Source organism: Bolinopsis microptera, chromosome 4 (assembly GCF_026151205.1).
Source record: "Bolinopsis microptera isolate Bmic1 chromosome 4, MBARI_Bmic_1.0, whole genome shotgun sequence".
NCBI classification, from domain to species: Eukaryota; Metazoa; Ctenophora; class Tentaculata; order Lobata; family Bolinopsidae; genus Bolinopsis; species Bolinopsis microptera.
In genome coordinates, this window is record NC_087075.1 from 10,509,749 (window position 1) to 10,535,004 (window position 25,256).

The following is a 25,256-nucleotide window of genomic DNA, read 5'->3' on the forward strand; positions in this document are numbered from 1 at the left end:
TATAATAGCTATTGTGTCAATTGGGTTTAGTTTTCGGTCACCGGCCCGACCCGTCATACGTCCTTTACTGGGCAAGTAAGCAGTGAGCTACTAGTTCACTAATGGTATTGGGACAGCTGCAATGACAAGGTTTATTTGTCTTTGTGAGTAGTGAGCTACTAGTTCACTAATGATATTTTGACAGCTTGGTAATATTGACCCCAGGCAAAGACCTGCAACATATTCGCCCCATTCACCCGGCCTCATCACATGGCCAAGTCAACTGGGGATCTAACCCTTTTTAAGTGAGTGGGCTTACCTCAACTAATGGTATTGTAGTAGCGAATATCCTAGGTTGAAAAGTGATCTGTATGCAGGATTAGAGAAGAAATGGTCATAATATTATGCCCTTGTGGTCTTGGTGGCTCAACAGTTGTTGTTATTTTATAGCTTGCGGCTGGCGGCAGGAACCATTTTATTACAAATTTAAAAACAAAATCCAGCAAATTTTCAGGCCAAACATCATATCTCGACCCAAGACTCGAGATCTGAACCATGGCAGGCCCTCCAAAAGCATTAGAATACACAAGATCTGAGCCAAGTAATCTGAGCAAAGTAACCTGAACCACTCTATTGGCTAGTGCCCGAAGTGGTCTTACCAACGAGGAGGATACTTTGACTTCTTCTACCTTAGGGGTCGTTCACATATTACGTACCTTACTCGGGATTATTACGACGGGTTTATTAACGACCGGTTAAAATATGGTTCGGGAAAAATATGGCGAAATTGCTCAAAACCCACCACATTTTCCCGGTCGCCATTTTACCGGTGTCCAACCTTTCAATTTTAGACTCAAAAATTTTGTCTCAGATGTTGGATAGAATTTCCAAAGTCCTTGAGAAAATGCAAAAGAAAACCGCACAATTCCCGCACAAATTTCGAAAAATCGCCGCACATTTGCCGCATAATTGGTAAAAATTTACCGTACCTTACCGCACATTTTACCTTTATAGTCGGGTGCGGTACCGCATAATTTCGATTTTTTTACCGCACCTAATATGTGCCTCTGCTTTATCCCGGTCATAATAATCCCGAGTAAGGTAATCATTTTTGGAACATTTTCACCTCCCCCTCCGTAATCAGTTTTACACATAGCTATTGTGTCAAAATTACACTAGCGTAATCATTCGGAAACCCCCCCCCCCCCTCTGCTAATTACGTAATATGTGAACGACCCCTTAGTGTGACAGACATAGTGGATAAGTTCTCATTACCAGGGATTATCGCCTTCATACAAGCAACAAAACGATTCACCAAATGCGGAGAAAACGAAGTTTAACGTTTTTCTCCACTTATTAATATTTTACCGGGGTAAGCACAGGGCTCCAATGCTCTAAATCACAGTGGTCATTATCTATTCTATAGTGATACTGATAATGACCAAAGTCTCCTGCGAAGAAGGAGAACCTGAAAATCCGTTTGTTGGGTTCAGTTGTCGTATTTTCGATTTCGGTGCAGTTGTGATATGACCTGGGTTCAGTTGTCGTTTTGGGATTTAAGCTGATTGGTCACCCAATTAAGCTAATTGGGTGCCTGTTAACTGCGTGGGAACTAGGTTTAATTGGGTTCAGTTGTCGGTCACCCGTAGTCGCCATGGTAACCCTCCGCATACGTTTGCACGATTTGACGATTGATTGAATTACACCTCAAATGCGCGGCGCCAAGCATACAATTTGAATTCTATGGTAATCGATTTGAATAACAAGCGATTTCCCGGATCTTATAAATGTGTTAAGTAGTTCAAGCTTTTCTTTACTTGATCATTGATCTTGATGCGGTACAACTACAACATACTAACTTCTCGTTTTGTTGTGAGTGCTTGGTGCAACCACCGACTTGGCTCCCGATAATGATATTAATAATCCGTTATACTGTTGAACAAATTATGATGCCGATATTATGTTGAATATGATTGTCGAGTGATTGATTTATTATACGAAATGGACCATAAATTTTATTATGAGTTACATTACCTACTCCGGATTTCACGACTACTATTTTATTTAATCTAACAAATTATGTAAACTTGTAAACAACCATTCCTTCACATGGCTTTTGTTTTTCAAACTTTTAACTGAATATCACCTTAACGGGTGATACTCGTAAAATATTTGTTCCAATTACAGGACCGTCGACGAGTCAAACTCGGCGCGCGTCCTGGTAGGTTGTAAAGTGTAAACCTACAACATATCACCGCACAGGCGCAGGATACGGTGTCCGGTCGTTTAACTTTCGATTTAAATATTTGACAACGGCAATTCCTCCATTTTGTTCTCTGTAACGCCCAAAAAGAAATTTGGTAATTTAACCAATATGAAACGATCGTTAATCGTAATTAATTACGGTCGATGGAAATCTAGCGTCCGCTAACCGGCGCAATTCTTGTTTATTTGTAAATTTTCGGCTTGTTTATGCTCTATACACACCAATTTTGATAGATTTCAACTTTAACTTATGTACTTTCTCGATTTTTAAATTTGTTCCGTACAGATAATATCATAAAAAAAGATGCTTTGGATTCTAATCGCCTCAATCGTGATGTCTAAAACAGTTTTGGGTGAGTTGTTTTTATGTCGCTGCATAACAAAATGTTGTTTTTATGATGCTGCATTACAAGAATGTTGTTTTTATGTTGCTGAGCTAGAAGAATGTTGAGACGAACCATACAGTATAAGTACATTATACAAACTAAATTGTCCTCGCTCGTTCAGGTTCGGTAATCACGCAGTTGACAGCAGGACAGTTTGAGGCGGATGATGAGGACAGCACCCAAATAGTATGGCTGCAGATAACAGTGGATCAACCTTACTGTATAAAACAAGCTGTGCACAAATGGAACGAATCTAAGTCGGAGAACATTCACTCTTGTGAAGAAAAGACAGCCTGCACCTGTAAAGGGTCGTATTGTAAGGTCTCCACTTTCAGCGTTTCCACCGAGGGGCAAACCAAGCTGCCTGAAGATGCGGCCTCTAGGACAGGATGCAAGTGGGCTGATACTGCCTTGCTAAAAATGGAAAATGACGATGATATTTTCCAAGAGGATATTGATCACCAGATATTGATTCACGAGAAAACAGGTAAATATATATATTATATAATGAATAAAAAGCTTGCAACATGTATACTCGGTTATAAATCTCTAGCTGCATGATCTTATCACTTAAATAAAAGAATCAATGAAAGACAGACATATTAAGTCATATTAAGTCATGTAAGGGTACAACTTCATTATAAATCACCATACAAGGATTATATTACCTTATTGATTCAAAACAATTGATATTATTTCAGGCAATGGAACAGATCAGCTGATTGTAAAAGTATCTGGCGGGCAAATCTCTACCGAAAAGAATGGCGATTGGATTTACCAAACTTGGTTTCAAGTAACCTTGAACGAGGAAGTTTGTGTGAATGAGATTGTCCACAACTATGCAATTCTCCCGGACTACCGCAACAAGTATTCCTGCACAAAGACGGGAGATTGCACGTGCGATGGCATGATGTGCCCAGGAATTACTTTAGAGGTTAGTGGCGGCACTGAAAACCAGAAAGAAACCGACTGCAAGATGGGAAAGACTTTTAAATTCATGGTCACTAATGACGGCTCTGGACTTGGCATGGGATACAGTAACGATGTGTATCAGAAGATGATAATATCTTCACTATCAGGTAAAGTCAACACAAAGGACAGGATAGGGAAAGCTAGACAATACTTTCACCCTAACTCCATATTCATGAGTAGTTGCGAAACTTTTTGGCGATAGTGAATTATAAATATCGAAAACGAAAAAAAGGAAGTAACAGTTAGTGATATTTCTATTAACTTCGAGTTATTTTAGATTTAACCATGAAATATTTCAGGTGTGGGACCCGTGACGACACACACCTATCTCCTTGTAGCGATCCTTACATCGTTCTACTGGCTGAACTGACTTAGAAGACCTGTAAAACCAATACCACTAGAACGATTAGAAGTTTGATAACTTCCGCGGATTATTGATCAATAGATGTTAAAGGTTTACGGTTTGATTTTTCTTACCAACCCGATTGATAATTTACCGTTTAGTGACAATTTTTTATTTGCTACGCTGCTATGCCAAATAAGGATATATGTATGCTGAATATTGAGTCAAATCTATGAAATTATGCCTTAATGTGTATTCAAGTGCTATTAAAATGGTTATCTTTGATTGGTTATTTTAAATGTATTCAGCAAAAATCTAACTGGAATTAAAAGGTGGAATCTAAATAGGACTAGAGTCACTAGTTCGATCCTAAAATCACACCTATCACTCTGCCATAGGGGATCACAAGCTTACCAAACAGTTTTTCCCTGTTCGACTATCTATCCTTAATAGATCTTCAGTCTTCAGAGGCTTTAACATTGTTTAAGAACAATTTTTCCTCAGCTTTATTCGTCGTTTTTTCACGGACTCGTATGCGGTGCATGGGGTATTCGGAATTCCACGTTTTGCGCGCGCGCGCGCGAATTAATTAAGCAGCGCGCGCGTACTATGCTTTAACGCTAAACTTCCATCCAAAAATTGTACCGCGCCAGCGCACAAAAACTTGTGTAGACCGTCTTCACTTAAGACATGACGGTGTTCCCTATGTGTAAATTCGAGCATGTAGATTACGGTCGCACAATTACGGATTACTTACGGAATATAAAATCTGTATTATCAACCCAGCAATGTAGAACATAGCACCAAATTCTGATGCAGAGAAAGCGTAGAAGACCAACAGAGTTATCAACAGAGCGCCTGTGATCAATGAAATTGTTAGTAATTTCAGCGGAATACGTTGTTATATATTTCGTTTAAAGAAAAGTTTACCATCGCATCGAAGAAATAGCTTCAGGCCAGATAATTTCTGATCAATACTCCAAGTTAGGTTAACATGAGTAAAGAATAATATAAAGTAAAATAACAACTAACCTAATATTCTGGGTAGAACACCACTGACATAAGTAATAAGAGGGAACTGGGAGTTTGTATACTTTGTTATTATCAAGGGTAACAAGATCTGAAATGAGATGTTTTATTAATTTTAAATAGTGTCCACATTAAGTTAAGTAACATAAATTAACATAAAGTAACATAAAGTAACATAAAGTAACATAAAGTAAGGAACATTATGAAGAAATTTACATTGAAAATACTTCTAAACAGAATGTAATCTTGAATCTTGATAGAACAATAAGTATACCATACATACTTATCACTTATAATAAGTAGGATACAAACTTATTAGTAAGTATACATGTAAAATAATTAAGCACTCAATTAATTATGTATAATGTATTAACCTGTAAGGGTATGAGTAGAGCACTTAAAGTAACTAAACTATCTTTAGTTAGCCCCGCTTCTAACAGTTTCAATCCTGTCAAGGAATCCAACGGAGCGAACGATGCCTGGATATTGTTAGGAGTTTTAAAATCACATTTAATGATGACATATGAATGAAATGAGGTATTTATGTCCCGCTCATATGATTAACCATTAACCAACAAGGAAGGTGGTTAACCATGTCAGAGCGACTGGCTTACGCTGGCTGTGAGTGATGTGAGCAAATGTGTGAATGTGAACAAAAGTATAACTCATTATAAGGCATAGACAAAATTAAAACATCTTTTATTGTAAGCCACACTAAACTAAGTAGAAGCAGAAAACCATACAATTAATGTAGGTATTATAATAAAGGTTAGTACAGTGACATAATCATTAATCAACCAAAAAGAAACAGATCCTAGAAAGGTAAATATCAAGACATAAAACATGGAATGCGGAAAAAAAACCATGTATCTTTTAAAACTAATTCATATTTCTGGCTCATCAGAAAACTTTACACATATACTGGAACAATTCAACAGAACGGTTTTACAATTTACATACCTTAATAACAAAGATACATCCGATGTAGATGAGCACACTTTTAAGCTTTATTATCTTCATCATACTCTTGTACGTTTCAACAAATCTGTGATATTGACTAGTTAAAGTATGGAGGGGGATTTGTTTAAAATAAAACAAATATTAATAAAACAAATAAAACAAATATTTATTTTTACGGCACAATCAAACAATATCAATAATAAATAAATCAGGGGAGGTTTGAAGAGGTTTCAAGTGCCGAAGGCCACTGCTTATCTTTAGGATTTGAGAGTGAACCTCTACTTAAGGGCCCAAACAGAACTTCGGGTCGGGGTGGTGGTCTTGCAATTTATATCAGTAAGCGAGTGTGTGAGTTTGAGAATATTGAACAATTTATTCCTAATCTCCGGGACGTAGATGAGATCACCAAATCGGCAGGTGAATTCATGTTAGTGAAAATTAACAACTGTAAAGGACTCAACAAAACCAAACTAATTGTTGACGTTTATAGGTCTCCATCACGTGACCCCGATAAGTTCATAGCTTTACTTGATTCGGTACTATTAAGCCTAGACCGTCACAACAGAAAACACATAATGTTTGCTGGAGATTTTAATTTAGACCTCATAAACCACAGCAACAATGTACATTGCCAAAATCTAGTGGACACCATGTCGAAATACGGTTTTTTTTCAGCTTGTTGCACGACCAACACGAGTTACAAGTCACAGCAGGACCTTAATTGATCATGTCTACAGCAACGATGTTCAGCATACTCTCAGTTGCAATGTCCTGACAGTTGACATTTCAGACCATTTTGCCACCTTGACTACGATCTCTCTTGGTGATTTCTCTTACAGTCCTGCTAATGATCGATCCAAAACCGAACGATCACAAAAGCGTGATACACGTGCATTCAATGCCGCTAATAACTTAAAATTTTACGAACTGATCGACGCTGAAAATTGGGAGCAAATAACATCAAACATGGATGCTAATGAGCAGTATGATAAGTTCAACGAAATTTACAACAAGCACTATAACACCGCGTACCCAATCAAATCTAAGCATGTCAGAAGGATGAATGAAAGGAAAAACCCCAAGCCTTTTATTCTGCCGTGGCTTGAAGACGCGTGTGCTCGAAAAAACTTGATGTATTTTGAATCCACAGTTTGCCCCACACAGAAAAATGTTGCTACGTACAAAAAATTAAAAAAATTTTGTGAAAAACATATCAATCTAGCAAGGGACAAATACCACAAAAAATACTTTGAAGAATATCAGTACAATTCCAAGAAACAGTGGGAGATGATAAATAAACTTCTAGGCAGGAAAGCTAAGCAAAATTCCAAATTCAAATTGCGGAGAGATGATGGAAACTTGATAAATTCGAACCGCGATGTTGCTGAACATTTTAACGCGTACTTTGCTAATATAGCAACTAGAATCAAAGAGCAGATCAGTGCGCGTACCACTTTCGACCCTGGCGGGCATGCAAGATATTTAGACAGCCAGGTTGAGGAGAGCATGTTCATCTCGCCCACTGATCCTGTCGAAATCCAACGAACAATCTGTACCTTGAAAAATAAGGCCACACAGGATGTAAAAGTTGAGCCGCTCAAGATTGCCAAGGATTGTCCTAAGTTTTGTGGAATACTCTCAAATGTAGTAAATTCTTCCTTCAATGAAGGCTGCTTTCCGACATCACTGAAAATTGCAAAGGTAGTTCCTATCCTTAAGGGAGGCTCAAAACTAGATGTGAAAAACTACAGACCAATATCATTGCTCTGCACCTTTTCAAAAATCTATGAGAAACTCATGCACAGAAGAGTCCTTGACTTCCTAGAGCGACATAGCACTTTATTTGAAGGACAATACGGTTTTCGGCCGGGTCGGTCGTGTGAACATGCGCTCCTTGATGCAACCAACACGATTAGACACAACCTCTCCAAAAAAGAGGTCTCTCTTCTCCTCCTACTTGATTTTAGCAAAGCGTTTGATGTAATTTCCCACGATATTCTCTTAGACAAACTGTATCATTATGGTATAAGAGGACTAGCACACCAATGGTTCAAGTCTTATCTAAGTTCCAGGAGTCAGTATGTTTCAATAGGGGGCACAAATTCTTCCTCACAGTCTATGAGACACGGAGTGCCGCAAGGCAGTATTCTAGGACCTTTACTTTTCATAATATATATCAATGACATGCCAAAAATCAAATCGTACGCTAAATTTGTTTTATATGCTGACGACGCAAACATAATTATATCTGGTAAAAATCATCAAGAAATACTACAAAAGATGACAGAATTTTCTCCTTTATTGATAAACTGGGTAGATCAAAATGGTCTTTCGTTAAACCTTAAGAAAACGTGCTACATGCTCCTCTCACCCAACAGAACATCAACACCTGACGTAAATATTCAAATTGCAGGCACCACTATTGAGCGAAAAACTGAGGCCCGATTTCTTGGCGTAATTGTTGACGAAAAATTGACTTGGACCAGTCACATTACTGCTCTTAAAGCGAAAATGATGCGGTATATTGGTATTATGTACAAAATAAAAAGTCGGCTGCCGATTAAAGTTAGACTCCAGATATACCAAAGCTTTGTACAGTCTCATATAAACTATTGTTCATTGATATGGGGTTTTGCTGCAAAAAGCCATATAGATGCTTTATTCAGCAAACAGAAGCAAGGAATAAGGGCTATTATGCCTGGCTTCGTAAACTACTACTTTAAGGAAGGTGCCTTACCACAACACACAAAGCCATTTTTCAGTGAACATGAAATTCTCACTGTGCATGGTCTTATCGTTTACAACTCAATTATCTTGATGCATAAAGTTAAAAACATGCCACAATTAGTCCCCAAAAACATCTCTCAAGCTTTTCCCGCCGACATACCCACAAAACTTTCTGATCACACGTCAGCCTGCTCCTGGCTCCAGTTATACGGGAAAAGACACTTTCAAAACAGTATTTACTACAAGGGACCACTGCTCTCTGTCTTCGCAGACAAAGCAGACGTTACTACACTTCCGACATTATTTTCGATAAATCTGTTCAAGACTAGTGCCAAGAAAATGCTACTTAATCTTCAAAGTGATGGTGATGTTAACGAGTGGCAACCATTCCTACTGCACAATGTTCCTGGCCTAAGACAGTCTAGACGTGAAATTTAAACTTATAACATCATTAATCACTGATGGTAAAATTTTGCACAAAATTTTAAAAACAATAGTCCAAGCTGTTCAGTGCAAGTCTAAACTTCTTAACCTATAGGATCGATATTATGGATGTGTAATATCATGTGTAGCGTGAAGCGTCGTGTTTTTTAAATCTGTAGTTCATAGTACTTCATGATCACAGTGTACTTTTTGATAACAGTGTGCAGTGCCCTTTCCAGAGGGTTTGTTTTTAAAAAGAATTCTTTAATTTTCTTCTATTTTATATCTATTACTGTTTGTATTATAATTTTGAGTAAACATTAATCGAGTAAACCGCTCGATTCCCAATCAATCAGTGACCTGTGCTTGAAACCCCCTCAACCATCCACTACGTCAATATACTTGTTATACAAATATAGAAAAATATAATAATATAAAATTACTTATTGGTTTAGTTTGGTGACATAGGAGAGCCCAGTTGAGTTTTAGTTTAGGTTTAGGTTTTAAATTATAGTTTAAAAGGTTAGTCATGTTTCATGGCAGAGAGAGATATCATGTGTGCAGAGCCGTACCGGATTTAGAATTTGAGATATAATATAAAGTAGTTACCATGTATTAGGGTCATCTCGATTTTGGAGGGATAGCAAGTGCTTTTTAAGGTTAGATTTAATAATACCTGACGAGGCTGACAAGTCTGAATTCTTGGAAGAACCCGGGATTATTATCCCATCTTCATTAGCATCACAAATTTCGAATACATAGGGGCTGAGGTCATTCCAAATTTTCGTAGAGGTGTACAAAAAGTTCTGTTGGGAGATATCTAACCTCAGTAATGGGACAATCAGACGAAGTTTTTCATTTCTAGGACAGAACTTGAAAAGATCTTTAATCGACTGGGGGACATCAAATTTAAGAATTTTGAATAGTTCCATAAATGTATGGTACATGTGCAGATTCTCCAGGTTCATAATTTTCTGCTCAGTGAATAGCGGTTTAGTGTGTTCAAGACAGTAGTTCTTGCTAGCCATTTAAGTGATACGAAAAGTTGTTTTTAGCAGGAGCTTTCAAAGGCAATTCGGTAATGTAGCTACGCACGGTTAAGGCACGGTTAAAGCACAGTTAAAAATACATGTGTAAATCTTCTTCCGCTATTTAAAGTATGTTTTTTTCCCGGAAATGAATTCCGTCTAATATTGAGTGGGTTAGAATTTTAAAATAATAATTAAATAAATAATTAACCAATTTATTAACTAACCCTTCATCTTGTTCACTATCGTCCACAGCCTTTTCTGTCACGAATATAGCGACAAATGTGGTAGGTTAAAATGAACACTACACCCCAAAACCTCAGATACGTCTGAAATAACATGATAAAGTAATATTGTATAGGGATTAATATAATTAGTGGATCATTATACAAAATTAGAGGATTATAATATAGAATCCGGGAATGCGGTCCCCAAAAATAATACAACGTGTACACTGTACATTGCATGGTAACAACATCTTATCTCTATAGTAACACTTTATCAACATGATAACATCTTACCTCCATAGTAACACTTTATCAACATGGTAACATCTTACCTCCATAGTAATACAGCCCACATCTAACTCAACACTTCTGAACAGATTACAGAACATAGGGCTCTCCAGCGCCAGGAAGCCCAGGTAACCAAAGAAGTAGCCCACAGTTTGTCCCACTGTGTTACAGGTGCTGGCCCAGCCAATGTTACGAGTAGATAACATTGTTAGCGCCCATCTGGGGAGATAGAGGGTTATTTTCATGCTGATAAATTATCTAATTAACCATCTAATTATCCATCTAAGATAAAAAGACAATAACAAAATAACAGTTTCTCATACAGTAATTTTCAAATGTTTTGCTTGATAATTAAGACATTATTATGTATATTACCCGTCAACAGCTATATCCTGAGTAGCGGCAAGGAATGTGAGGAAACAGAACCACCCAGCTAAAACACCAACATTAATCTCACCTGAAACACTAAATTAGCAACCCAATAAATGTAATAGATTAAACAAAGTGTAGCTAGTCCACACCCTAGCTCCAAAGGAGAATTTGTTTCGCTTCTAGTTAAAAGTCTCTATCAAGATATGAACCTGACCTCCATTGTGACCGAGTGCATCTCCAATAACAGTAGGAATGTAAAGCATAACACCACCAATACAGTACTGTAGTGGGACTAGCCAGGACTTCCTTCTCCCTAGTTTACTACTGTATATACAGTCTACCAGAGGCGCCCATAACAGCTTACAACTGAGGGGGAGGGAGTTTTATCTGCGTCATGACATTTTGTAATTTGACAAAAAAGACGATAGTTGGTTAAGGCATATTAGATTGACAACCATAATTATTATATTATTATAAAAGCTTAAACTATTCTGATAACTATAAAAACATGTCTCCTTCACCACATTAAGTAGTTAATGTAGTTGATGGTAAAGTACCTGAAGGGATAAGAGACTATACTGAACGCAGCCTGTTGACTGTATCCTGATATCTTCTGTGCTATCAGTATTGGTATACTGCTGGACAATCCTAACGGCACTCCTGAACAAAGTTATCTGTTATCATGGTAACAAAATCGATGAGGCTTTAAAATTTACAATGCGGAATTAACAATACTCCAAATAAGGATAAATAATTGGTAGTAATCACTACCTTGTAATACGTAGAGGAACATAAGGATACACACGCTGAAGAGATCTGATCCAAGTCCGAAGAAACCTGGATTTTTCCCGGACATTTCCTCTTCTTTTTCTGCGTTTTCAGCGGGGGGTTTTGAAGGGGTCTCCTGAAAAGTTATAACCTAAATAACATTCATGTTAGAGCTTTCGAGAAATTTGATGGATCAAGCTAAAATTCGTTATTCAGTATTCACATGTTTCATTCTAAATGTCGGGACTTTGGAATGAAATGAGGTATTTGGATCCAGCACAAATAGTTAAACAACTAGTAGAAATCTGCTGACTGTGAATGGTGGGAATATTTATAACTTTGATGATATCGAGGAAGAGGAAGCAATGAGACGGCTGAATGAAAGCTTGACTTTAGAACAACCATAGAAAATATTTTCAAAACAAGATGCGATGTTGTCGGAAAATCCATTAGAACAAATCTTTGATCTCTACATTCCACAGTAATTAAGTAATTACAAAATTAAATAATTACCGTGGCTGAATCGTGTTTAACACGGCTTCTAAGGTTATAGCCGTGATTTAGTGGTGTATCTGCTCCATCAGGTGAGTTTACCATATCTTTCTGTAGGGAGAAAGAACTGTTTATATTTATATATTATATTATGTATTATATTATGATAATTATCTTACACACTTTACATCAAGACTCAAGTTGTTTAACGTATTCAACACAACAAGTGTTCTTACACTGGAAGATTAGATGTCACATAATGGCCTCTAAGTTTCGAGCTCTTTTGTAAATAAAAGAAGCTCATTGTTTTCAGTTTGCCATGTTAAAAGTAGAATCCGTTTCGGGTGTCATGATATGTATAGTATGGTTAATTCAAATTTATAGCTGATCGGAAAACAATAAAACCAGGTTATCATTAAAATACGCCTAAGCTAAGGTCACGTTGATTTTATTACAAAAAGTATTCCAATCTAAATCCCTAAAAAAGAACGAAAACGTACATAACTAATCTCAATTAAATGTAATAAGTTAGTTTAGACAGCACATAATTTGAATATATTATGCGAATAATATTTGAATTATATATATTCGATTAGCATGCTACTTTACTGGTTATTTTGATCCTGTTTAGACTTTGAGATGAGGTTTAAAAGAATATTATATAAGAGAGGCATCTGAGAAGTTATAAGTATATGTGTACACCACAAAACTGTAAGCATCTTACTCCTTATGATCTCAGTAATAAAATGTTTTTTAATTGAGTTGAACAAAGTTCACACTGATACAATCAATTTGCATAATTTCAATATTGAACAGCTTACAAATATGCATATTTTTATCCAAGTATGGCATGACATCCAGCAAGTTGTCCGTTCTAAATGAATATTATATAAGATGGTGCCACCACCACCACCTTAAAGACAAACCAAATAGCATGACATATACCACCACCACCTCCTCAAGACACTACATCCTGTCCACTCACAACATCCTGTCCACTCAAACTAACCAACCTCTGATACCAGCTCTTCTCCACCACACTGCACGTCCTCAGATAATTAGCACTCGTCAGCACCATCTCATCAAACACCACCATCTCCGGAGCAGCTTCCTGCGCTAACAAGCACAGCACTGAGGAGGGGTGGAGTTTAGCTTGTTGTCTGTTTGATAGACTCACGTAGGAAGAGTCAGGTTGGCGCACTGCCACGTTCTCTAACAAACCGTAAAGGAGGGCTGAACAAATGTTTTCCTCCCACTTCTTGCTTGTAATCAAGGGTACCCCGATCTTTTTGCAGATTTGTTTGAGCTGTTTCCGGACGTTAGCTGCTGTTTGTAGCGCCCGGATGTTGAGATAATGGCGCTGGCACCAGTCAGGGTTGAAGTTGTTCTCCTCCGCCGCTTTGTAGACACGTAACAGTGTGATGTGATCACTGGACCTGTTATAGAACTTCTGGCGGACAGCTGTGGTGATGTCGGTTTTGTTTTTGGGGTTGTAGAAAATGGAGTCGACTGATAGTAAGGAGACTAGAGTTATCATCTCAGCTGAACAGGAGAGATCACGTGACTTGATGATCATCTTGGAGTAATGAGGCGAGAGCGGAAATGATGCCATGGATTTACCAAGAGGGGTGAGCTCCAAATGTCTTGAGCCAGTCAGTGCTTCTAGAGTTTTGAGGTCTCCTACAGCAGTTGATATTGTTTGTTCGGGTGGTTTGTCTATCCATTCAAAATCAAACACATTGTTAATACCAAGATTAACAAGATTTAAGATTACGGTGGACAACTTGCATCTTTGGATTTCTGGAGTTTCAACCTCAGCAAGAGAGTCATATTCAGCTTCTGTTACCATTCTGTAACACACACCAGGCCCTTCTCGACCACTTCTTCCTTGCCTCTGGCGTGCTTGTGCTTTGGAAACTGGCTTAACTTGCAGCGCCTCCATGCCAATTTTAGGGTTGAAAGCTTTCTGTTTCACCCTGCAGCTATCCACGACATATTTCAATCCTCTGATGGTTAGCGATGTCTCTGCAATGTTTGTGGAGAGAATTATCTTGCGGTGTCCAGGAGGAGCTTTAGCAAACACCCCCACTTGCTGAGCAGTGGGAAGCGCGCCAAACAAACAAAAAACAGATATCTTAGGAACCAGAGCAGGCAGACTGGCGTTACACTCAGTGAGAAGCTTGTGCCCGTGTTCTATCTCCTCTTGTCCTGTGAGGAACACAAGAATGTCACCCTCAGGTGGCATCTCCTGGTGGATTTGAAGTGCTGTTACCAAACTGGCGTGGGCGTAATCTTTCTGTGTGACTTTCGAGTAAAGAGTTTTTATTGGGTATTGTCGTCCTTGGATGTATAAAACTTTTGCAGTGTTAAAGAACTTTGAAAAATGATCAGCATCGAGTGTGGCTGACATTATTATAAGTTTTAAGGGGGTTTTTACTCGCTGAGTTTGGATCTTTTTGAGGAGCCCAAACAAAACATCAGTATTCACAGTACGCTCGTGAGCCTCATCTAAAATAATAACACCGTACTTTTTTAAGTTCTTCTTAGAAATAGCTTCTCTTAGCAGCATTCCGTCTGTTAAAAACTTTATTTTAGTCTGTTTAGAAGTCTTATCTTCGAATCTGACACAGTATCCGACTGTTTGTCCTACTTTGGAGCCCATTTCGTTGGCCACACGCCGTCCCAGTGAGATTGTGGCAACACGACGAGGTTGAGTAACTGCAACACATTTTCCCTCTGCAAGTAACCCAGCATTGTGGATGAACTGGGGAATTTGAGTTGTTTTACCACTGGCTGTTTCTCCAACTATGATGAGAACATCGTTTGTTTTCAGCTCACTGACAATCCTACCCTCACATGATGTGATGGGTAGTTGTATGTTTCGCTTCCTTCTTTTTCCAAATTGTTTGTTGGGTGATGCTTTCTGATGATTGTTTGAAGGGTGAAGTCTTTTCTTTGCTGGTATATCGGAAGCAGCAGCCGCGACCATTGACATTCTGGATGAAATAAAATGATTAATATTTAAGTAAAATGAGAGAGAAAACAAACGATACTGTACAATGAATTAGATGCAAAATTCGTTAAGAATTAATTTTATAGGTATATTTAATAAGTATCTATGCCAATTTTTTAAAGGAGTGGGACACCTAACAGTGTATCATAGTAGCTAGTGCGGGTTTTTATAATGTTTCGTTCAGGTAATATAACTAATAAACTATAATTACAGTTTAAAATCTGAAAATAATTGATTCTGGTCATAAAAAGGGTCCAAATTAATAACAATATTAAAAAAATCCTATTATTAAAAGTTTGTCAAAATAAAAATACTCTTAAATAAATTCCCTTAATTAAATTATCTGAATTCTGAATGTTAATTCTAACCAATAACTCACAGAGTGTCTCTGATCCTGATACCAAACGGGATTTCCAACAAATCTTTGGTAAGTTGATCAATCTGTTCAGATTGTTCCTTGGTCAACTCATCTTGCCAAGTACCAACTTTGCCTTTTCTGATGAACTTGGAATTAGGATCCTTTGCAATACCATCCCTCCAAGAATAGTTCACTGTAGGATTCTTGGACATGGAATCAAACATGCCGCTACTTACTACATTATCAATCTTTTCATCAGAACATTGGAGACCTAAAAACTCAACAATCTTCAATACTTCCCTCCTTAGATCCTCCACCATATCTTCGTAAGTTAAAAACAGTATATTGGGGTTCCCCTTTTGCTTAAACCAACCAGCTAGATGATCAAAATACCATCCTTGCTCAGCAGCATTTCGTTTGATGAACACATCAGCGAAATACTCGGAGAAGGTCCCAGTATATTCATAGTGTCCAACAAAAACTCTTTTCATATGATTGTAAAATGAACAACATACATCCTTGGGATTTCTGTAGCAATAGATGTATTTTATTTTATCCCCCTTTAGTATCCAATCCCATCTATCTATATCGTGTGTTTTGAAAACTCTGGGAGAAAGCATTGCATCAATCTTTTTCTGCGATGCTTCTTGTATCCAGGGAACTGCCTCGTTTATATTATCTTTTTCACCCTAAGAATATGACAAAAATGATAAACAAGTTACGTAGTCTTTAAATGCATTGTGCGTGAATTTGAAACAGTAAGGGCTCTGATTCTCAATTATTACATAGAAGAGAAAAGTCGATGAAAAAATTAGCATATAAAGGAATGATTATTTTTATCATGTCACTCAAATAAACTTTAAACCCACCTGAGGATGATCATATAGTTCGTTTAGAATGTGTTGAAGCCATGTTGTACCACTTTTTTGATAAGTAGCAATAAAAACATCATCATCACGTGTTTTGTGAAGAGTATCTAGTTCTTCATATCTTTCAGCTGTTATAAAATTAGGCACAGGGAGACCTTTGTATATATTGCATTTGTAAGGTGGGCTTACCGAGCTTGTCATGGAATGAGCTGAGATGTTATACGTAACTGAGCATTATCAATAGAAATATTGGCACTGAGCCAATAGAAATATTGGCACGTTTGATTTCTGATGGTCTGGAGAAGACCTATTACTGAACATTTTAGAGGCATTGTGGAAAATATATTGCAGTAATGAGGGCCAATTAAACTTATAGAAAGATTTTAACTTATGATTTAAGTTTAAAACTTTGAACAGAATTTATTTTAATCATAGGAAACAAATGTAATGTATCAATGAGCCACATATTAATCCATTAAAGTACATTAACACAAATCATCAACATAATACATAGTACTAGTTCCCATATTTAAAAGAATAAAAAAATAAAAATTACAGCATTATAATTTGCCATGACAGCGTTAAAAAAACAAAACCAAGAAATAAGAAATGATTATAATACCCTGGATCTGAATTAATAACTGATAATCTACAAAATGTCCCTAATCTTTATACCAAACGGGATCTCCAACAACTCTTTGGTTAGTTGATCAATCTGTTGAGACTGGTCATCTGTCAACTCATCCTGCCAACTTCCAACTTTGCCTTTTCTAATGAACTTGGAATTAGGGTCCTTCTTATCCCCATCCCTCCAAGAATAGTTCACTGTAGGATTCTTGGACATGGAATCAAACATGCTGCTACTTACTACATTATCAATCTTTTCATCAGAACATTGGAGACCTAAAAACTCAACAATCTTTGACACTTCCCTCTTAAGATCCTCCACCATATCTTCGTAAGTTAGAAAGAGTATGTTGGGGTTCTCCTTCTGTTCGAGCCACCCTGCAACGTGATTGAAGTACCATCCTTGCTCTGAAGCATTTCGTTTGATGAACACGTCTGAGAAAAACTCTGAGATGGTACCAGTATATCCATAATGTCCAACAAAAACTCTTTTCATGTGATTATAGTACGAACAACATACATCCTTGGGATTTCTGTAGCAATAGATGTATTTTATTTTATCCCCCTTTAGTATCCAATCCCATCTATCATGTGTTTTAAAAACTCTGGGAGAAAGCATTGCATCTATCTTTTCCTGTGATTCTTCTTGTATCCAGGGAACTGCCTCGTTTATTTTCTCTTTGACACCCTAGGAATATGAGCATTAAGCAACAATGATAAAAACAAATGAACTAGTTGTTATGTATTTATATATTATGACATTATACAGGGTGGCCCATAAAAGACTACCCATCCTTATCTCTTAAAATTGTAACAGATCGCTGAGATCTTGCTAATTATTTTATTTCAGAATGGAAAAGCGCCATAACTTACGTGATTAATATTTTTGCTTCAAATTTTTAGAGAATGTCAATCATAATTAGACACAACTTCGTGCTAAGTTTTGTGTGAGTCTGAGCTTGTCTGACAAAGTTAGCTCCTGAGTGTGCCAGCTTTAATTTCTCACCCAGAACTGTTTACATTGGTTAATTATAGAAACCACAAAAAAAATCCTGGGTAAAAAAATTAAAAAACCACCGATTTATTTATGTTTTACCAATTCTATTCTTTTATGGGCCACCCTGTATATATTCTGATTCTTATTTATTTAAAATCTTCTAGGGTCTAGCTCCCAAGTTTATGATCCGGTGTTTGATTTCTTACACTAGTTCTTAGAAACATTCTGTATAATAAATCTATAAGGGATGGTATTTATTTCAATAAAATGTATACAATTTTCCCACCTGAGGATGATCATATAGTTCGTTTAGAATGTGTTGAAGCCATGTTGTACCACTTTTTTGATAAGTAGCAATAAAAACATCATCATCACGTGTTTTGTGAAGAGTATCTAGTTCTTCATATCTTTCAGCTGTTATAAAATCAGGCACAGGGAGACCTCTGTATAGATTATATTTGTAGGGGGGTTTTACCGAGCTTGTCATGGAATGGGCTAAGAATTTAACAGGTCATTTATTACTTAAAATGGAACTGCTGAGATTTGTGAATTATGATACTTGATACCTTTCGCTTCCAATACAAATGTTTAAGTTGAAATATGTTATCACAATAAAACATCTACTTCTATCACAAATTATAAACTGTTATAGCAAATCAGTGAACTGTACATTAAATAAAAATATAGCTTTTCTAATATTGAATTTTAGCGACAAAATATGGAGGTTTTAAGGTGACGTAAATTCGTACTATATTTTATTTATTATAAATATGAACAAACAATTTTCACAGATCAGTTTCTATTTTCATCAACTCGAAGGACCACTGCCGTTTTTCCAGTCATAATATTTGTCTTTAAATCCTTGTATGGATTTGTTCACACCTAAATTTTTGTCACTTTTATATTTCACATGAAACAACAAGCCTATGCTTGTGAGAGCACTAATAGTGAGAATTGTGCGGAGAATCTTGAACCAAGTAGGGTAACCTGCCCAAGCCACATCGATGATACCTGCTCCTAGCAGGCCAGCTGTTATCGGAATATACCTGGTGGATGTGGATTATATTGATAAAATATACTACAAAGAAAAAAAAAATTTTCATACCATCTTAATTAGAAAATTGTGGTAATGATAAAATATACCACAAAGAAAAAAGTGTAAATTGCATAAGCAAAATTACATATAATATAATAAGCATGGTACAATATATAAAATTAACAAAAATAGTCAATTAACAAGTAATTAAAGCCATATTTAAAATCACTTTGGATGCCAAGCACTGAAGAGTAATGATGATCTTATCTATCATTATGTTTTATTTGATTTTATTAGATTTGGTCACATGTACCCAAGAGGAGAGTGCAAAAGTACTCCAGTCCAAGCTAACAAAGATGGAGTAACACTGTAAGTCAGATTTCTCCAGTCTGGAAGTTCCTTAGATCCTGCTGAGAGAGTCAAACCCCATCTCACACCACCTACAAAATGGGTTTATTACTGCTTTCATAATATTGAAGGTCGGCTGAGAACCGAAAATACAGTAAAATTAAATAGAGATTTGTCTTTAATAGAATTTATATCTAACAAACCTAGGAATGATAGAATAGAAGCTGAGTAAACAAGATGCATGAACTCTCCATCAGTACAAAATAACCAATCATTGTACATCATGTAAAGTGGTGGAGCATAGAAAGGGATCAGGCCACTTGCACCTGAAAGTTCAAACAGTTGGGTTCACAAGTGAATAAGTTCAATGGAATCTTTCTTTAAACTTTATCATATTTTGGATTTGGCTAACTACACAGTTTGATTATAGAATGAAATGGTAAAATTTTCATTTTCAAATACTGTTGTTACCCAATACAAATGCAGGCAGAGGTGGAATGACACCATGCGAAGAATGTCTCAGTTGACATCTATCGTTTATGGCTAAATGGGTTCTATTAGGATTCAATTCGATCCCTCGGTTGAAAGTAGAGTATTGACATGCTGCAGGAAATCTTTTCAAATACCTGAAATATATAAAATCTGGGGATAATTCTTCAAAATTTGCTGGTAATGAGAAGAACTACAATTAACAGCAGTGTGGTGAGCAAACAATCAGGGTCTTAACTGTAACCAGGATGTAATTAGATCGAACGCCGAAATTAGATCGAACCGGTTCGATCTAGGAATTATATGTAGACCAAGCTCTGTGCACGTAGATCGAACCGGTTCGATCTAGGAATTAGATCGAACGCCAGCGCGAAATACATATACAAATACATTGAAAGCCGCGCCGGCGTTCGATCTAATTCCTAGATCGAACCGGTTCGATCTACTTTCTACATTCGATCTAATTACATTTTGGTAACAGTAAAACAAAGAAATTTGAAATTTTTCAGTATTTATACCTCGTAATAAGCAGGGAGTTCATCTTCAAGTGCTGATCAACTTCATTAAACTGTACAACTTCATGTAACTGTACAAGATTATAATGATGGCATTTAAATTAAATTTAACAGCAGATGGAATACAAAGTAACCTCTATACTGTAAATATAGACATTCCTAAATTGCAGTGGTGATGTCCGTCCATGTAAGCACTCGTGGGCAACTTAGTCTATGATAGGGAAACCTTGATTACGAGATAAATGAGAAGGATCCTGCCCAAATCAGTGGCGTAATGAAGGGCCCCGCTGACCTTGCTGTGCGTTAGATCGAACGCCGAAATTAGATCGAACCGGTTCGATCTAGGAATTATATGTAGACCAAGCTCTGTGCACGTAGATCGAACCGGTTCGATCTAGGAATTAGATCGAACGCCAGCGCGAAATACATATACAAATACATTGAAAGCCGCGCCGGCGTTCGATCTAATTCCTAGATCGAACCGGTTCGATCTACTTTCTACATTCGATCTAATTACATTTTGGTAACAGTAAAACAAAGAAATTTGAAATTTTTCAGTATTTATACCTCGTAATAAGCAGGGAGTTCATCTTCAAGTGCTGATCAACTTCATTAAACTGTACAACTTCATGTAACTGTACAAGATTATAATGATGGCATTTAAATTAAATTTAACAGCAGATGGAATACAAAGTAACCTCTATACTGTAAATATAGACATTCCTAAATTGCAGTGGTGATGTCCGTCCATGTAAGCACTCGTGGGCAACTTAGTCTATGATAGGGAAACCTTGATTACGAGATAAATGAGAAGGATCCTGCCCAAATCAGTGGCGTAATGAAGGGCCCCGCTGACCTTGCTGTGCGGGGGGTGGGGGGGGGCATCTTAGGAGGGGGGCGCCATCTTAGGAGGGCCCCAAAATGTGGGTCTAGAAGCACACTTTTTTTAGACATTTTACCAGTGCACCTCTAAAATCACCTACTTTGTTCAATTTTAGGGAGGCGCACCAAAATGGGGAAGGAGTGCCAACAGGGGGGCGCCAGCTGGCAACGTTCCGCAACCGGCCCAAATGTCTCAAATCTCGTAATGATCCCTCCAGTACACATACACACACACACACACATTTAAGTGTACTGCATAATGTAAACAATATCGATTTAAGGTCTTAAAACTACAACAGATATAAGATATCATGACCAATTATCAATTATTGTATCATGTTATCTGGGATTTCGGTTGATGGAATTATAATCAGAGTACTTTTCCTTTTGCTCAAATTATTACCCATGTACTTGTATAAAGATCAATACAAATGATCAATTATAGATTTTGGGTATCACCAGAATCTATAATAAAAGCTGAGTCTCAAACACAAACAGAAGTATTACGATTCGTGCCAGGGCACAGGGACACAATGCTGCGTTAAATGGAATGATTCAAATTTACACGAGCAGTACCCATGGGAATGGGAATACGCCGACGATGGCGATTTTGCAGACGAGCATGAGGAAACTCTTAACGAAATGCTGCCCATATAATGTAAGGAGATCCTTGAAGAATGGAACCTGTTTGTGAACGAGGATAAAACAGAACATGTCCACTTCTACATTGCAGATAATGAAACTAATAAATCAATGAAACTAATAAATCAATGTTTTAGCTCATTTTACAAAGTCAAATATTTAAAACAATTAAAATTGTATAGTGCTCAATTTGTAAATGACTAGTTGATCTTTGCTATTGGAAGTTTGTCAAGGACTGGCAGCTAGCGGGGCAAGGAATGCACGGGCTTAGGGGCTTTTGTGCACACCAGAACACTAGCTCGGTAGATTTTTGGAAACTAGGAGGACTGAAAACTAAAATTGTTTTTGATGGAGGCTGAGGCATGTTTTTGAGAGGGACGGTATAATAGCTTGTGGTAACAACTGGCCTTTACTTTAAAGGGTCACAACGACAGAGATTTCATTTCCATTAATTACCAATTGTTACCGCCACATACGAAGATCACCATGTTACTATAAAATGAGTGAAATTCCGAATATTCTAGCTCACTCACACTCCAAGTTAGGGGCTGATCTAATTACGGCCTAGGGGTTAGCTTGTGACGTAGATATTTCCATAGCAGTAAGAATGATGCGTGTGAATTGGTATTTGTTATTTGGACAGTCCTTGTTCACGTTTTGTTTTTGTTACACGATGTGTCCGATGTGTACTGATACACCCGAATGTACTTACTTCTTGAGTAAGAATTATAATAGTTTATATTGAATATATAAGGCAATTAATTAACAGTTAGTGTAACAGTAAGTATAAGATAATGGGGAAAGATACTATTGTTTTATTTATATTTATATAGACAGTTCATGACATGCGGGAATTTTTCTTAGTAAGTAGTACTTCTTTTGATGGTGCAGTTTGACAATGAAACGTTTTAGGAATTGGAGCTCTAATATATGATGATACGTCTAGTTTAATGATGCTGTTATTCTTGATAATTTCAAATGTTTCTTCAAGGATTCTCTTCTTAAATGAGACATTGTCGAAAATGCTCCTTTCTTTAAGAAAGTGCTGCTGATTTGCCCGTGACCACTGGCGGACAGAATACATTTTCAGCTTGTTATTAGGGTCGAGGTAACAATTGTTCTGAATTGCTGTCAGCATTGTGAGGATTATTGTGGTCGTCATGCCGAATCCTGTTGATTTCGGAAGGTACATATAAAGTTTCATGCTGTGAAAGCTTTCCAACTTTCCAGTATGCACAAACTTACAGCATTTTTTGCAGTCATTACTGAACCCGGTAGCAGTTATCACTTTGAATACCGCTTTGAAATCATCATCCCCAATACTGAACCACTGAGTTGCCCTGTCTTCTCTTACCAATAGTTGAGGGTGGAAGCATTGCTTCACCGTTTTTGGTTTAGAAGGATAGGGTCGTGAACCAACACGCATTAGGCTGAGCTGCTTGTGAATCACTGTTCTTCTTCCCCAATTATGTATGTTAAGAAGATGGAACAACGAGGAATGATACATTTCTAAGAGGAGATCGGCATTACCTTTACAATTCTGACAACACCACCAAAAGTGTCGAATTATTGAGCGGGTCCACAATCCAACTTTAGGGTGTTTCTTTGCACATGCTGTCAGCTTTTTGAGGAGGTTCTTTCCCATGTGCCATACATCATATGCGTGAAATATTGCGGGGAACACGTTCTTCATCATAGCTCCAATACCCTTATGTCTGTCTGTCACAAAATCACCAATATCCAACTTGATCTCGTTGACTAGAATATCGAGCAGCAGCTGACAAGCCTGCTTTTCAAGTTCACCTGTAAATTGACCTCTTTGGATGACACAAAAATCTACAATTTCGTTTGTTGTACAATGCATGATTGAATAGGTGCAGTACTTGGCTGTAAATCCTGGGGAGTCATACTGTGCATCACCACAAAGTGCCAACTTATTGCCCAAAGCCTATTGAAAAAGTTTCATGTGTTACAGATTGCGAACTTTTCTCAGCTGGAATCAGTAACCGAAAGATGCTACAAATGTGCTCTTTCGGTATGATGCAGAAAAGTATTCCCGTCGACAAAGAAGAGAACATAAAACCGGAAGGACTCCGTTATGCAGCCTACAGAAACTTTTTGAACATGTGCGAACTACGGTTCATCGGGAAAAATCGGAGATATGTCCTTCCAGCATGTGCTATTATGAAGATTAGATCTCTATACCCGTCAGACGACGGAAAATACAAAGCATTTGTAGCGTCGGAATTTCTTATGAGGATTTAAGTTGATGGATTTTGTTATATAGATTTATTTCCATACGTCAATTTAAATATTATTTCCTATGTCAATATAAACGCAGAAACTAAGGCCTTTTAAGAGTTAACAATCCGATGAGATCTGCAAAAAATATCGAATTTCCACATGTCATGAACTGTCTATATAAATATAAAACAATAGTATCTTTCCCCATTATCTTATATTTACTGTTACACTAATTGTTAATTAATTGCCTTATATATTCAATATAAACTATTATAATTCTTACTCAAGAAGTAAGTACATTCGGGTGTATCAGTTGTACACATCGGACACATCGTGTAACAAAAACAAAACGTGAACAAGGACTGTCCAAATAACAAATACCAATTCACACGCATCATTCTTACTGCTATGGAAATATCTACGTCACAAGCTAACCACTAGGCCGTAATTAGATCAGCCCCTAACTTGGAGTGTGAGTGAGCTAGAATGTTCGGAATTTCACTAAATGATACCATTTAACGAACCAAACAACTGGTTAAAAGCTTATGGCATTCTAGGTGTATCGTTGTGACCCTTTAATAGGATGAAGTTTTAGTTTTAGGACAGGAAGAAGGCATTAAGAAGATTTGCTCTTTGTTTACAAGGCAGAATATAAGCAATGTTGGTTATAATATGTATCAATATCTAGATCTTCGTTTATCAATTTTCACTAAATGGGTTTAAAATTTTAATAGGGAGGGAAATTCATCAACTTTATTAAGTACCTATCAAAAATAAATCTTATATCAATGTAATATATTAAAAATCATAATCCTAAGTCTAATAATAAATCTGTTAAAAACACTTTCTCACTACACTGCGCTCACACACGTTAGTAAGACAAAGGAAAATGCACACCCAGCTAATTTTCAATTTCAAGATAATCATTTTGGATGTGTGGACCCTAGGGTAGACTTAATGTCAAAATTTAGATTAGA

General features: G+C 37.0%; 6 protein-coding genes across 8 annotated transcripts in view; 1 reads left to right on the top strand and 5 right to left on the bottom strand.

Moving 5' to 3' along the window:
* The window catches only part of LOC134814066 (acetyl-coenzyme A transporter 1-like), a 34,549-nt gene extending 22,107 nt beyond the window's left edge, over positions 1-12,442 (bottom strand). Inside the window, exons 1-8 of one of the 3 annotated variants that reach the window (XM_063822068.1) lie at positions 12,281-12,442; positions 11,771-11,903; positions 11,557-11,659; positions 11,214-11,365; positions 11,003-11,084; positions 10,672-10,846; positions 10,340-10,441; positions 5,935-6,019 (exon numbers count right to left, since the gene is read on the bottom strand). In XM_063822068.1, the coding sequence (XP_063678138.1) occupies positions 10,355-10,441; positions 10,672-10,846; positions 11,003-11,084; positions 11,214-11,365; positions 11,557-11,659; positions 11,771-11,903; positions 12,281-12,364 (816 nt within the window). In that variant the 5' untranslated portion in view covers positions 12,365-12,442 and the 3' untranslated portion in view covers positions 5,935-6,019; positions 10,340-10,354. Of the gene's footprint in view, positions 1-4,702; positions 4,804-4,977; positions 5,066-5,348; positions 5,454-5,934; positions 6,020-10,339; positions 10,442-10,671; positions 10,847-11,002; positions 11,085-11,213; positions 11,366-11,556; positions 11,660-11,770; positions 11,904-12,280 lie in introns of those variants that run through there. The other 2 variants (XM_063822070.1, XM_063822069.1) reach the window with 2 other exon arrangements.
* LOC134814065 (uncharacterized) lies at positions 2,529-4,071 on the top strand. Its single transcript, XM_063822066.1, has 4 exons — positions 2,529-2,597; positions 2,752-3,117; positions 3,332-3,709; positions 3,902-4,071. Exons 1-4 carry the CDS (start codon positions 2,549-2,551, stop codon positions 3,970-3,972), a joined length of 864 nt encoding a protein of 287 aa, XP_063678136.1. The 5' UTR covers positions 2,529-2,548; the 3' UTR covers positions 3,973-4,071.
* A 236-nt stretch (positions 12,443-12,678) lies between the features above and the next one.
* Positions 12,679-25,256, bottom strand: part of LOC134814063 (ATP-dependent RNA helicase DHX33-like) — a 37,783-nt gene continuing 25,205 nt past the window's right edge. The window contains exon 2 of the mRNA XM_063822064.1: positions 12,679-15,255. Coding sequence (XP_063678134.1) covers positions 13,218-15,254 — 2,037 coding nt within the window. The 5' untranslated portion in view covers position 15,255 and the 3' untranslated portion in view covers positions 12,679-13,217. The remainder of the gene's footprint in view (positions 15,256-25,256) is intronic.
* On the bottom strand, positions 15,647-16,709 carry LOC134814064 (amine sulfotransferase-like). The gene is made up of 2 exons (XM_063822065.1): positions 16,500-16,709; positions 15,647-16,319 (listed from the first exon to the last, which is right to left on the bottom strand). Exons 1-2 carry the CDS (start codon positions 16,698-16,700, stop codon positions 15,648-15,650), a joined length of 873 nt encoding a protein of 290 aa, XP_063678135.1. The 5' UTR covers positions 16,701-16,709; the 3' UTR covers position 15,647.
* LOC134813788 (sulfotransferase 1B1-like) lies at positions 17,149-18,610 on the bottom strand. Its single transcript, XM_063821669.1, has 2 exons — positions 18,599-18,610; positions 17,149-17,814 (listed from the first exon to the last, which is right to left on the bottom strand). The coding sequence occupies exons 1-2, from the start codon at positions 18,608-18,610 to the stop codon at positions 17,149-17,151; spliced, it is 678 nt and encodes a 225-aa protein (XP_063677739.1).
* On the bottom strand, positions 18,748-23,899 carry LOC134813789 (uncharacterized). Its single transcript, XM_063821670.1, has 6 exons — positions 23,627-23,899; positions 20,515-20,582; positions 19,979-20,133; positions 19,711-19,833; positions 19,473-19,599; positions 18,748-19,169 (listed from the first exon to the last, which is right to left on the bottom strand). The coding sequence occupies exons 1-6, from the start codon at positions 23,897-23,899 to the stop codon at positions 18,932-18,934; spliced, it is 984 nt and encodes a 327-aa protein (XP_063677740.1). The 3' UTR covers positions 18,748-18,931.

Excerpts from the sequence above, each read along its gene's own strand:
- LOC134814064 (XM_063822065.1), bottom strand. The coding sequence starts at position 16,700 with ATGACAAGCTCGGTAAGCCCACCTTACAAATGCAATATATACAAAGGT. Across the intron at positions 16,320-16,499 it reads AACTATATGATCATCCTCAG|GGTGAAAAAGATAATATAAA; the intron begins GTGGGTTTAAAG and ends TCATATTCTTAG.
- LOC134813789 (XM_063821670.1), bottom strand. The coding sequence starts at position 23,899 with ATGCATTGTACAACAAACGAAATTGTAGATTTTTGTGTCATCCAAAGA. Across the intron at positions 19,834-19,978 it reads TCTGCCTGCATTTGTATTGG|GTGCAAGTGGCCTGATCCCT; the intron begins GTAACAACAGTA and ends TTGAACTTTCAG. Across the intron at positions 19,600-19,710 it reads TTCTATTCTATCATTCCTAG|GTGGTGTGAGATGGGGTTTG; the intron begins GTTTGTTAGATA and ends CCCATTTTGTAG.
- LOC134814065 (XM_063822066.1), top strand. The coding sequence starts at position 2,549 with ATGCTTTGGATTCTAATCGCCTCAATCGTGATGTCTAAAACAGTTTTG. Across the intron at positions 3,118-3,331 it reads ATTGATTCACGAGAAAACAG|GCAATGGAACAGATCAGCTG; the intron begins GTAAATATATAT and ends ATATTATTTCAG. Across the intron at positions 3,710-3,901 it reads GATAATATCTTCACTATCAG|GTGTGGGACCCGTGACGACA; the intron begins GTAAAGTCAACA and ends GAAATATTTCAG.